Here is a 14,131-nt window from a genome sequence, read left to right on the forward strand (position 1 = left end):
AGGCTCGAGATAATACTACCAAAGCTATCAACCTCATGTATGGGGCTAAACAATCGGGCTCTCCTCTCATGCTTCTTTCAACTGACGCTGAGAAAGCCTTCGACAGGGTCAACTGGCGGTTCATGGAAGAGACCCTGTTACATATTGGTCTTGGAAATCGCATGATGAGTTGGATCATGGCTCTATACTCTCTCCCTATAGCGATGGTCAGGGTGAACGGTTTATTGTCCCAGTCCTTCCCTATCCGAAATGGCACTAGGCAAGGATGCCCCCTCTCGCCTCTCATTTTCGTCCTGACTCTTGAACCCTTCCTCCGCCAGGTTCGAGCCGACCCGAACATCTCAGGCGCTGCTCATTCTTCCTGTTTATACAAAGTGGCGGCTTATGCAGACGACTTGCTATTTTTTCTCTCCTCCCCTCATGTTTCTCTTCCAGCTCTGATGTCTGCCTTTCAGGTTTACTCGACCCTTTCGAATTTTAAAATCAACTTTTCGAAGTCGGAAGCCCTTAATGTGACCCTTTCCTCCTCGGCGGCCACCTCCTTGAGTCAATCTTTCCCTTTTCATTGGGCCCCCACTTCTCTCAAATATTTGGGGGTTTATCTTACTCCGGACCCGAAAGATTTCTTTCGTTGCAACTTCCCCCCACTTCTGGCGTCTATCAGGGCTGATTGTACTCGATGGTCCGCTGGAGCCTTTACTTGGTTCGGGAGATGCGCGATTTTTAAAATGAACATTCTCCCTCGTCTTCTCTACTTGATGCAGGCGCTTCCCATTCACATCCCTCTGTCTTTTCTTAGATCCCTCACTTCCGTCCAACTGAAGTTCATCTGGTCGGGCAGACCCGCCCGAGTGAGCAAGGCTTTTCTCTTTCGTCCCAAGAGTTGTGGTGGTTTATCGCTTCCGGACCTGAAGTCCTATTACTTGGCTACCCACCTAACTCGTGTCGTGGACTGGTGTAGGCATGCTGTTTCTAAACCTTGGGTCTACATCGAACAGGCATTCTCTCCGATCCCTTTGCAGGTTGCCCCATGGTTGGACTCCTTCTCATTGTCATCTCTCTTTTCTCACCCTACTCTTGGTCCCACGCTTCGGATTTGCTCCAGGGGCCTTGTTCGCTCCACTCTCCTCCCTAAGGATTCCGCTCTTTTTCCAGTGCTGGGCAATCCTGCCTTTCCACCTGGAATGTTTGACCGAGTTTTTCGTAATTGGCACCGTCATGGGATTTTCCGTGCCTGTCACTTCCAGGACGCTGGGGGATGGACTACACTTCTGAATTCCCAGGCCCCTCCTGAGCTGCCCCCTTTGGATGCTTGGCGGGGGATGCAACTTCGTCACTTTTTACATTCTCTCCCTGCTCCTGCAGAGTTCCGCGTCGAACCTACCCCCTTGGAGAAGATTTGTGTTGGTGCTGGCCCCCTTCGCCACTCCCTCTCGCTCACTTACCGGATCCTGGTTGAACCTCCGGAGGACTTTGTTCCGCTGTTCTTGTTGAAATGGGAATCTGACTTATCCCTTTCCCTCTCTCAGGAGCAGCGTAGGCGCATTTTTCGCCTTTCTCATACTGCTTCCATCAGCTCTCGCCACCAGGAGGCCAGCTACAAAATCTTGTCCCGATGGTATAGGGTTCCTACGAGACTCCATGCTATGTTTCCTCAGGTCTCCCCATTATGTTGGCGCTGTGGCGACGAGGAAGGCACGCTGCTACACATTTTTTGGTCCTGTCCTGCCCTTTCGTCCTTCTGGGAGGGGGTCAAGCAGATAACCCTCCAGCTTACTGAAACTTCTCACCATTTGGGCCCTGCCCTGTTCCTCCTTAATCATTGTGAGTCTTCTGTAAAGGTCTTTAAGCGTTCCCTACTTAGATTCCTGATCCTCGCTGCCCGGGCTTGTATCCCCCTTTTTTGGAAACGAGTGGATCCTCCTCCTCTCTCCCTCTGGATTTCGAAGGTCAATGAGATAATGCGCATGGAAAATCTCACGTCTTTCCTGCATGGCACGACTGAGGCGTACATCAAAACCTGGTTCTACTGGTTCAGGTTTCAACAGTCTGCAGAGTACCGGACGCTTCTGGGCTCTGACCCCTCCTCTGATTGATACTCTTGTTGTTCGTCTCAGGTATTTGACCAGTGGTTGCTCCCGAGCCCTTCCTAACTGGCTGTGGTATGGATGACCTGACGAGCGCTCTCACTGGTTTCCTGACTGCTCACACTCACCCCTACCTACCCTTTCACCCCCCACATTTAGTCCTCTCCCCCACTCATCTGTCCCACTAACCCCTCCCTCCTCCCCCCCCTTTTTCCTTTTTCTTTTTTTTCTATGTTGCTTTCTTTGTCTTTAATTTTTTTTTATTTATTTTTTTTATTTTTTTGTTCTTCTATGATTGTATTTTGTGTTGCACTGTGTGCTTTTTCTGTTCGCAGGGCGGGTGTTCGCCTTGTAACTTGTATTTGTTTTTTCTTTTCTTATTGTTTAAAAAAAATTTCAATAAAAAATTTGAGTTAAAAAAAAAAAAACTGTTTAATCTGGTGGAGGAGAAAGGAATCCTGGCTAGACAATCCTTGAGAACCCTCACCTCCAAGAAAAAGCATTCTATACAGAGATGCAAACTCCAAAAGTATCAAAGTCCTGCTGAGCATCCACCACACAAGAGAAAGGCGCTGAGCACGCACTCACTGATAAGCAGAGTTACAAGAACACTATGATCGCACCGCATGAGGGCTGCACAAGAACATGGATTGCATGTGGCTGCTGTTCTGCATTGGCTTTCTGTTCCCCATGGTGTAAGGTCATTCGTGTATCGTTCCAGCCATCGCTTCCTTTTTCTTCTCATCTTGGTTTACTTCTTTTTAAAGAACTCGGCCACAGACGTTGCTTTCCTCTTCACTCCTGCATTTAAAGATTGCACATCACAATCTAATTTCACAAGACGAGACAGAGGTGTCTAGGAATTTCTAGATTGTCTATGGTGAACCTTTTATGTGCAGACTTGTATTAGTACAGTACAAGCGTGACTATAGATTTACTATAAACCAGTGGTCCGTAACATATGGTTTCAATTCCCAGCATTTCCTAACAGCTGGAGGGCACGTTGCGAGTTGTAGCTGACCACACGCTGCAGATTACTTCCACAGGCAATTACAAACCAGTTCAAGGGGTTTTCCAGTAATCATGTATAATGCAAAGTTCTACAACTTTGCATGTCAGTTCCTCACCAAGGTTCCTGCTTCTTGTCCATGGACATGGTCTTGACTGAAAAAATCATGTCCAATTACCAAACATGCAGGGTTATTAGAAATGAGCTCTGATACATTGCAACAAAGTGAGCAAAATTATTCAGCCTCTGAATATATTGAATGTTGCCCTTCACTGACTGCAAGGACATGTATCAGACATTGATGGTGTGTATAACTGCGGTATCACCAATGCAGATTGTGGAAAACCCCTTTAAATGCAAACTACAGTTTAAAGGCAGTCTATCATTGGTGTCAGTAGGCCATTGAGGCATGTCTTTATCTCAAAACCACTGACACCAATGATAGACTCTCTTTACATCAGAATTCCATCTTGGTCTATCTTTCAGTTTCCTGATAATATTCTGAGTGTTACAGAAGTCAGATTTCTAAGCAATGACTTCTTACTGAGCTTGCACATATACTCAGCATTCAATCTAAACAAGCAGAGCTGCAGTGTAAAGTAGAAGTGACACAGGAGAGGCCTGAGTCTCTGATAACTCAGAAGGTGGATTGCAGATTACCTCTGACTCCAAAAGATGATACAGGTACACTGGAGTCAGTGCTTGTGGCTATATTCTTATACCACAGAGGAAATATTCCAAAGTTCTCACTGAAAAATTCTTACCCTTTTTAGAACTTGGATTTTTTGGCTCTCCCTCTCCACTGGCCCCAGACCTCCGGGCATACGCAGCCTTCATGCGCTGGATGTTGCGTTTGCTCACTGTCTCATGATCTACTATTGGTTTAGGGTAGTCCTTTCCAATAATACAGCCAGCCCGCTCCTGAATACTGCGGGGAGATTTCCATGGCTCATATATGTATTCAGGTGGGAACTTCTTTAATATTGGCAAATATTTCCTGCCAGACACAAAATAAAGAATGAAAAAAAGGTGATGAGAATTTATTTCGTGACTCTTTTCTGCTGCACAATGGGGGTTAATTTACTAAAAACTAATCTAGTTTTCTGTCATAGATGAGTCACATCTTTGGCCCATGCCCTTTCATGCGACCCATTTTTCCTTCTGCGTCCCACTTGCCACATTTTATGAAAGTGGGTGGAGAAGGCAGAGAGGGGCCAGAGGAACAATTTTACTCAAGTTATGAAATCTATGCAAGTGTATGACACGCATATATTTCAATTCTGGCTCAAACAGTGCACCTGAATTATAAGGGCCCCTTCACACGGAGTATACGCTCGCTGATTCTGAACATGTAACACGTTCCGAAACAGCGGCGTTAAAACAGATCCCATTGCTTACTATGGGAGCCGGCATACGTGCGCTCCCCATAGAAATGAATGGGCTGCTTTTTATCCTATTGTTTTCTATGTGATACGTACGAGAGAGCTATGAGTGCTGCTGTGTCTGATTCACAGGAATGTCTGCACTGATAACATTGTAAGGGCCCGTGCACACGATTTTACGCGGCGCTCATTGTGACACGTAAACTTGTGTCAGTCAGCACTTCAAAACAGAATCCCATTGACTTCAATGGGTTCCATTTAACGAGCGTAACACATTGAAATCAATGGGTTAAAAAGCCTCCCATTGATTTCAATGTGTAGCACGCATAAGACAGAACCCATTGAAGTAAATGGGATTCTGTTTTGAAGCGCTGACTCTGACACGAGTTTATGCGTCAGAATGAGCGCCGCGTAACATAGTGTGCACGGGCCCTTAGGGGATGTTCACACTACCGTCGGTGTCCGACAGCTAGTGTCCGCTGCTAATGTCCATTCAAAATCTTGTGCGGACATTAGCAGCGGACACTAGCTGTGTCCGTGACATTTTGCATTCATTTAAATGGAGATCGGGTGCGTTCTTTTACTGTCCGTGCCTATCCTTAACTGTCCGTTCCTAAACATGTCCGACTTTTCAAACGGACAGAAAATTCCTGCATGTAGGATTTTTTTTGTCCGCTTGAAAAAATGGATATGAGTGTAAACGGACACTAAAGGACACAAGATAAAATCTTATTAAAATGAATGGAAATTTCAGACGGACCAACTAAAATCTTGTAACGGACAATAGCCACGGACACTGCTGATGGAATCCAACAGTAGTGTGAACGCAACCTAAGTATTTTTTGAATTGAAGCCTTTAGACAAGAATGTTTGTATACAATGACAGCAAGCAATGATCCTAAATGGTAAGAAATAGAAACCATTTACTTATGAAAAACCCTTTAATAATGAGTCTGTCCTGGTGGAGGTGCCCCATCGATGTTTAGAGGGAGACACTTCGGTCACTTTGTACCCACTTTATGTAATCTCCATTTTTGTCAGTCTTCTTTCCAAATGCCACCGGTGAGTAAACCCGAAAGAACTGATGAAAGAAGGCGCTCGCTGAGAGCCATTGCCAGTTTCCAGCATTAAGCGACCAGTCAGCATCGAGCAGGAGCTCCTCAAACACCTGCAGATTGAGATTATGGAAATTAGACATTCTGCTCCACAGATATAAGTCCAAGGATCATTTCTGACTGAACAGAAACCAACCAAGAACAATGTAAAGCAATCCCACCAGAATATTCCATTATAATGGGCTATACATCAGTATTATATGGACCATATTAGAGCTGCAAGTCCTGTCCAGACTGTGTGATCTTATAGCATCAGAGATCCCTATGATGCAGCTAGGTTACCTTATTGTGAATGTTCTGCACTGTGACAGGCAGACATATTATGGCGGCATTAGTCCAACCTTAAATCAAATTATATATCTTCGTTTACTCTACCTTCTGACCTTCCTCCCATGATATCCACAGATCCCCACGAGTCAAGAAACAGGCAACTGCATGCCGAGCAAGATGGTGGATCCAGCCTTCAGTTCTTAGCTGGGTCATAATGGCGTCAATGAAGGGGAAACCAGTCCTGGCCTAAAAGAAGATATAAGACACATTATCATCACACAGAAGCCTCCATACTCAGCACAAAACAGACAGACCCGGGCTATTTTAATATTGAATGCAATGATATAGCATTGGGGTCTACAATCTGTAGTGAGAGCATACAGAAATTTTACCACAGCTGGACAGTTACAGGTAGTGGATCATGTCTGCAAGAACAATTAGCAATGAACCGTCTGTATGTGAACAGGTTACTGCAGCATCATGTCCCCCTTCCCTCTTTCCAAGCCACACTCACTTCACTCCATGCCTTGAGATATTCCTTGTTCTCATCCCAATCCACCTGGACACAGACAGAGTTCCCTTCCATTTTATTGAAGTTTGGGATCCCTGCACCCGCTGTGTAGAAGAACTCACGCCAAAGTAGCTGACCATGGAGCGACACTGGAGGAGAGGAGTGCTTTTTCTGGGCAAAAACAAAACATGGAGATGTATAAAGTCAATTAGTCGTCTGGTGACAATGAGATACATGGCAATGGCTGGGAATCTGAAAAGGAACCAAGTCATTTCTTCACAGCTGCTCTACTCCCATGGCACATTCACACTGCAGTGTTCAGCCCATTTACCGCAACTTGTATGTCTAAAGTCATGTATCACAGTGATTTATGATGTTATGAGCTTCCAAATGAAGCTCATAACATTATGGGGCAAGTTTATTATGGGGCAAGAGATTTCCGATGGTTGGGGAATCGCCTGTATCATAGATTATTACAATGCTGTGAATTTAGTTCATACAAGCTGCAATCCGGGAAATGCAACCATCATATGGACTGTGTTTCTTGGCGCAAACAAGGCCATCTGAACAGGCTCATAAACAGAGAACAAGCCTGAAAGAGAACAAACCTTCCATTATAACCTTCCAGAGTCCTAAAGGAGAATATTGAAATGGATTGTCCAAAATTAATCATAGAATGTCTCACCCCTTGGTAGATCTCTGCCAGTCTCCAGTAAAAAGTGCGTGTGGACAAACACCCAAACTTCATGTAGGGGCTTAGCACTGTCGTACTGGGACTAAGAGCATTGGGTTCAGTCTGTGGTTTCTGAAAGTTACACACCCAGGCCTAAGAGAAAAGAAACAGGAAAGAGAAGATAGTTTTAACCTACAGCTATATAGATCATCATTTTATAGGTTACGGGGTCTTCTAATTTTATATAAGGGTGTTATTTATAATGTACTTAACATTGAGTTTATATCTGTCCAGTGCAAATCTGATAATGAAAACCTACATTGGATTGGTCACAGACATTAACATAACGTCAGCAGCATGTATCTCCTCACCGTTCTCTTCATGTGCAGGTCAAGCCTTCGCAGGGCCTCAGTCTCTCCCCCAGGATACAGGTGAGGGCCCAGTTTACTGGGGTCTTGTCCAAGCTCTTCTAATGTGGGAATCCCATACAACTCCTCATAGGAAGCCTTCCAGGGAGTGCAGCAATCTAAGAATAAGGAATTTAGTGATGATCCCATTCCCCTCAGTTAGAGAAGTTCAGTAGAAGAAGCTGAATACATCTCCATATGTTCATAGGCTTGGAATACTGCCATGAACTGCACTGCCAAAATATACGCACCTTGGAGAAGAATGTGATTTCCCTACAGGTTAATGCATGTCAAATATACATAAACATTAACAAATTAGATTGCAATTCAATTATAATTGGGGGTGCCCTCTACAATGAAATCTGGTACCAGGGCTTACCAAAAACAATCTGACCCCATAGAGGAGGAAGATACCTCATTTTAATAAGCTCCATAATATCAAATGTTATTTTACTACATGCACCGCTCCCCGCTTGTACCTTTCATATTGTCTTTAGTTGGTGCTGAACATGGGCGCTTTGGAGGACCCATGGAGGATAGGACCGTTTGCAGGCGAACATATGTTAGAGGAGGCTTGCCATTATTTTCAGCAATCACTCTGTAGGTTGAGAAAAGATGTCACATATCCGGCCACAGGTAACTCAAGACAAATAATTCTGCGTATTATGACACCTGATGCTAATAAATTAGAAGAACTAGGGGGTGCTGCAGACCCTGTCACATCTGTACCCACCTGTCCACATCATACAGGGTGTTTGACACTTTCTGTATGACCTCCACATTGTGCTCTGAGGCCATCTTCTCCACCTCAGCGTCCCGCTGCCTCGCATAGGGCTCTGTGTCTACTTCAAAGGTTAGGCGCGTCACCTTCCACTTCTTGAAAAGCTGCGGAAAAACTTCTGTTGGTTTCCCTCTGACCACAAACAACCTGCACAAATATATAATTGGCTAAGAACAAAGCACCTCATAAACAAATAAAGTACAAGTTCCAGCCCAGTAACAGCCCCCCACTCAGAAGAGCTACAGGGTAACCCCCTCAAGGTCACTATGTGGTGTGTTGTACCTGGAGTTGACCTTTTTCAGGTTGTCATCCAGATCCTTCAGAGCCTCGATGAGGAATCTCCAGCGGTTGACGCTGATTTTCATGTTCCTGGGGAACCAAGGATCCAGAATAAAGATGGGGTGCAGTTCTTCACAGTCCTTCATGGCGGCCAGCAGTGCGGGGTTATCATGGAGACGCAGCCCCTTCCTAAACCAGTGGATAGAGCGATGCGGCATTGTACCTATGCATAAATAAATTAAGACAATTAATAGGGTAATAGGGTCAGAAGAGAGCAATGCTTGGACAAGTAATAGTAGTAATGCACAAGTGGTGGATATCTGTGAAGGATTAGTAGATTATATAGATAGGAGTAGCAGTAGCAGTAAAGTGTCAATAACCTGCAACTTAGGTATCAGTGTAGTGTCAGTAATGATGATGGGGGTTACTGTGATGTCGTGTAGCCTTACTAGGCATCAGTAAAGGATGACATGAGATGTAGTATAACGGTATAAGTATAATGGATGCAACAAAAGTCAGGCAGGATTGCTGGGTACCTGTGTTATATCAGTAGTGGTAGTGTAGTACTTAGGCTGTCAGTCAAGGAGCAAAACTCAGGATAGTTCCTATATCTGTCTGTTTTGTGGTCTGGGCTCATTAACTGAGTGTATGGGACCATAGAGGCACAGATAACACACAGATATCATCCATGTTCTCTCCGTGCCAGTTTCTCACAGACCAGTACTTGCACATGTTTGTGTGCATGCAGCCTTAGGGACAGTACCGTGTAACATTATTGGGCATCAGTGTGCAGGCAGTAACAGAGTAGCAGTATTACAGCATAACCTGGTATCAATGTAGAATAAATAGTGGTTAGTGACAGTAATGGATGATAATAGTACTAGTGTAGTATTACTGGGTATCAGTATAGTCAGTACTAATAGGGTAACATTACGGGACACCAGATGGTTGTGGTATTATTTAGCATCACTATAAGGCCAGAAGAGGATGCCGGAGGTAGCAGTAGTATTAGTATTAGTAGCAGAGCAGCCATAGTGTGCAGAGCCGTACCTGGTGTCTCGGTTATTACTCCACACTCCGCACCGCTCCGGGCCTCACACGGTTACACCACGTTATACAACAAGTTACAAAACATTCTCTGCCGGCAGGGGAGGAGCTTCCGTCCGAAAAGCCAATAGGAGCGAGCACTTGAAGACACACCCCCACTCTTAACCCTGTACACCCCGGACGGAGTATATATGGCAGGGTGTGTATGAGAGGATGGGCAGGGGGTGGCAGGGTGTGTGCGGCTGCTGAGGAGACACTGGATGTACATGGAGGTTGTAAATTGTACAAGGATGAATGTCGGCTATAACCCGGAGGTGTTCTGGAGTCTGAGAAGGTGCCTGAGAACTAGGAGTGTTATACACGGCTGCTGACATTTCTTATTTGTCCGAATCTTCTGTTGACAATGTAGTTACCAATATACAAAGGTCAAATAATATCTGCACACCATGATGACTAATATTACCACTACATAGTGTATGAATAATACCACCAGTGTTACCAGATTATATCTCCACACCATGATGGCTAATATTACCACTACATAGTGTATGAAGAATACCACCATAGTGTTACCAGATTATATCTCCACACCATGATGGCTAATATTACCACTACATAGTGTATGAAGAATACCACCAGTGTTACCAGATTATATCTCCACACCATGATGGCTAATATTTCCAATACATAATGTATGAATAATACCGCCAGTGTTACCAGATTATATCTCCACACCATGATGGCTAATATTACCACTGCATAGTGTATGAAGAATACCACCATAGTGTTACCAGATTATATCTCCATACCATGATGGCTAATATTACCACTACATAGTGTATGAAGAATACCACCATAGTGTTACCAGATTATATCTCCATACCATGATGGCTAATATTACCACTACATAGTGTATGAAGAATACCACCAGTGTTACCAGATTATATCTCCATACCATGATGGCTAATATTACCACTACATAGTGTATGAAGAATACCACCAGTGTTACCAGATTATATCTCCACACCATGATGACTAATATTACCACTACATAGTGTATGAAGAATACCACCATAGTGTTACCAGATTATATCTCCACACCATGATGGCTAATATTACCACTACATAGTGTATGAAGAATACCACCAGTGTTACCAGATTATATCTCCACACCATGATGGCTAATATTTCCAATACATAATGTATGAATAATACCACCAGTGTTACCAGATTATATCTCCACACCATGATGGCTAATATTACCACTACATAGTGTATGAAGAATACCACCATAGTGTTACCAGATTATATCTCCACACCATGATGGCTAATATTTCCAATACATAATGTATGAAGAATACCACCAGTGTTACCAGATTATATCTCCACACCATGATGGCTAATATTACCACTACATAGTGTATGAAGAATACCACCAGTGTTACCAGGTTATATCTCCACACCATGATGGCTAATATTTCCAATACATAATGTATGAATAATACCACCAGTGTTACCAGATTATATCTCCACACCATGATGGGTAATATTACCACTACATAGTGTATGAAGAATACCACCAGTGTTACCAGATTATATCTCCACACCATAATGGCTAATATTACCACTACATAGTGTATGAAGAATACCACCATAGTGTTACCAGATTATATCTCCATACCATGATGGCTAATATTATCACTACATAGTGTATGAAGAATACCACCAGTGTTACCAGATTATATCTCCACACCATGATGGCTAATATTACCACTACATAGTGTATGAAGAATACCACCAGTGTTACCAGGTTATATCTCCACACCATGATGGCTAATATTTCCAATACATAATGTATGAATAATACCACCAGTGTTACCAGATTATATCTCCACACCATGATGGGTAATATTACCACTACATAGTGTATGAAGAATACCACCAGTGTTACCAGATTATATCTCCACACCATAATGGCTAATATTACCACTACATAGTGTATGAAGAATACCACCCGTGTTACCAGATTATATCTCCACACCATGATGGCTAATATTACCACTACATAGTGTATGAATAATACCACCATAGTGTTACCAGATTATATCTCCACACCATGATGGCTAATATTACCACTACATAGTGTATGAAGAATACCACCATAGTGTTACCAGATTATATCTCCACACCATGATGGCTAATATTACCACTACATAGTGTATGAAGAATACCACCAGTGTTACCAGGTTATATCTCCACACCATGATGGCTAATATTTCCAATACATAATGTATGAATAATACCACCAGTGTTACCAGATTATATCTCCACACCATGATGGGTAATATTACCACTACATAGTGTATGAAGAATACCGCCAGTGTTACCAGATTATATCTCCACACCATGATGGCCAATATTACCACTACATAGTGTATGAATAATACCACCATAGTGTTACCAGATTATATCTCCATACCATGATGGCTAATATTACCACTACATAGTGTATGAAGACTACCACCCGTGTTACCAGATTATATCTCCCCACCATGATGGCTAATATTACCATTACATAGTGTATGAAGAATACCACCCGTGTTACCAGATTATATCTCCCCACCATGATGGCTAATATTACCATTACATAGTGTATGAAGAATACCACCAGTGTTACCAGATTATATCTCCACACCATGATGGCTAATATTACCACTACATAGTGTATGAAGAATACCACCCGTGTTACCAGATTATATCTTCACACCATGATGTCTAATATTACCATTACATAGTGTATGAAGAATACCGCCAGTGTTACCAGATTATATCTCCACACCATGATGGCTAATATTACCACTACATAGTGTATGAAGAATACCACCCGTGTTACCAGAGTATATCTCCACACCATGATGGCTAATATTACCACTACATAGTGTATGAATAATACCACCAGTGTTACCAGATTATATCTCCACACCATGATGTCTAATAATACCACTACATAGTGTATGAATAATACCACCAGTGTTACCAGATTATAGCTCCACACCATGATGGCTAATATTACCACTACATAGTGTATGAATAATACCACCAGTGTTACCAGATTATATCTCCACACCATGATGGCCAATATTACCACTACATAGTGTATAAAGAATACCACCATAGTGTTACCAGATTATATCTCCACACCATGATGGCTAATATTACCACTACATAGTGTATGAAGAATACCACCCGTGTTACCAGATTATATCTCCACACCATGATGGCTAATATTACCACTACATAGTGTATGAATAATACCACCAGTGTTACCAGATTATATCTCCACACCATGATGTCTAATACTACCACTACATAGTGTATGAATAATACCACCAGTGTTACCAGATTATAGCTCCACACCATGATGGCTAATATTACCACTACATAGTGTATGAATAATACCACCAGTGTTACCAGATTATATCTCCACACCATGATGGCCAATATTACCACTACATAGTGTATAAAGAATACCACCATAGTGTTACCAGATTATATCTCCACACTATGATGGCTAATATTACCACTACATAGTGTATGAAGAATACCACCCGTGTTACCAGATTATATCTTCACACCATGATGTCTAATATTACCATTACATAGTGTATGAAGAATACCGCCAGTGTTACCAGATTATATCTCCACACCATGATGGCTAATATTACCACTACATAGTGTATGAAGAATACCACCCGTGTTACCAGATTATATCTCCACACCATGATGGCTAATATTACCACTACATAGTGTATGAAGAATACCGCCAGTGTTACCAGATTATATCTCCACACCATGATGGCTAATATTACCACTACATAGTGTATGAATAATACCACCAGTGTTACCAGATTATAGCTCCACACCATGATGGCTAATATTACCACTACATAGTGTATGAATAATACCACCAGTGTTACCAGATTATATCTCCACACCATGATGGCCAATATTACCACTACATAGTGTATAAAGAATACCACCATAGTGTTACCAGATTATATCTCCACACCATGATGGCTAATATTACCACTACATAGTGTATGAAGAATACCACCAGTGTTACCAGATTATATCTCCACACTATGATGGCTAATATTACCACTACATAGTGTATAAAGAATACCACCATAGTGTTACCAACCTATACCAAACCTTAACCCCTTTCCCACCACGGGCATTTTTTGTTTTTGACTTATGTTTTTTATTTACCCCTCTTCTAAACCCCATAACTTTTTTATTTTTCTGCTCTCAGAGCCATGTGAGATCTTAATATTTGTGGGACAAATTGTTCTTCATGATGCTACCATTATTTAGTCTGTATAATGTATGTAGGGGACATTAAATTGTCCTCGTAAGAGAATGTTGCAGAGCTCCAAATTAAATAATTAATTAACAGGCCTAGATGGGCTACCACCCATTGGGCCTGGAGAAGCCACACAGACACGCAGGTGATTGTGTATCAAGTGAGTTCTGATTTATTATAAGAAAAAGGTAGTTTAAATACATTACA

At 42.5% G+C, this 14,131-nt stretch overlaps 1 protein-coding gene across 1 annotated transcript; it reads right to left on the reverse strand.

Moving 5' to 3' along the window:
- Positions 1-2,580: 2,580 nt before the first annotated feature.
- On the reverse strand, positions 2,581-9,648 carry LOC142209549 (cryptochrome-1-like). The gene is made up of 11 exons (XM_075278558.1): positions 9,565-9,648; positions 8,518-8,737; positions 8,188-8,382; positions 7,934-8,052; positions 7,419-7,573; positions 7,060-7,200; positions 6,378-6,545; positions 5,969-6,109; positions 5,495-5,646; positions 3,861-4,093; positions 2,581-2,888 (listed from the first exon to the last, which is right to left on the reverse strand). Exons 2-11 carry the CDS (start codon positions 8,730-8,732, stop codon positions 2,839-2,841), a joined length of 1,569 nt encoding a protein of 522 aa, XP_075134659.1. The 5' UTR covers positions 8,733-8,737; positions 9,565-9,648; the 3' UTR covers positions 2,581-2,838.
- Between the last annotated feature and the right edge of the window lie 4,483 nt (positions 9,649-14,131).

Source organism: Leptodactylus fuscus, chromosome 6 (genome assembly GCF_031893055.1).
Source record: "Leptodactylus fuscus isolate aLepFus1 chromosome 6, aLepFus1.hap2, whole genome shotgun sequence".
Taxonomy (NCBI): Eukaryota; Metazoa; Chordata; class Amphibia; order Anura; family Leptodactylidae; genus Leptodactylus; species Leptodactylus fuscus.

Coding starts and splice junctions, on each gene's coding strand:
- LOC142209549 (XM_075278558.1), bottom strand. CDS start 8,732: ATGCCGCATCGCTCTATCCACTGGTTTAGGAAGGGGCTGCGTCTCCAT. Junction 5,647..5,968: donor CATGGGAGGAAGGTCAGAAG/GTAGAGTAAACG, acceptor CTCAATCTGCAG/GTGTTTGAGGAGCTCCTGCT. Junction 2,889..3,860: donor AAATCCAAGTTCTAAAAAGG/GTAAGAATTTTT, acceptor CTTTAAATGCAG/GAGTGAAGAGGAAAGCAACG.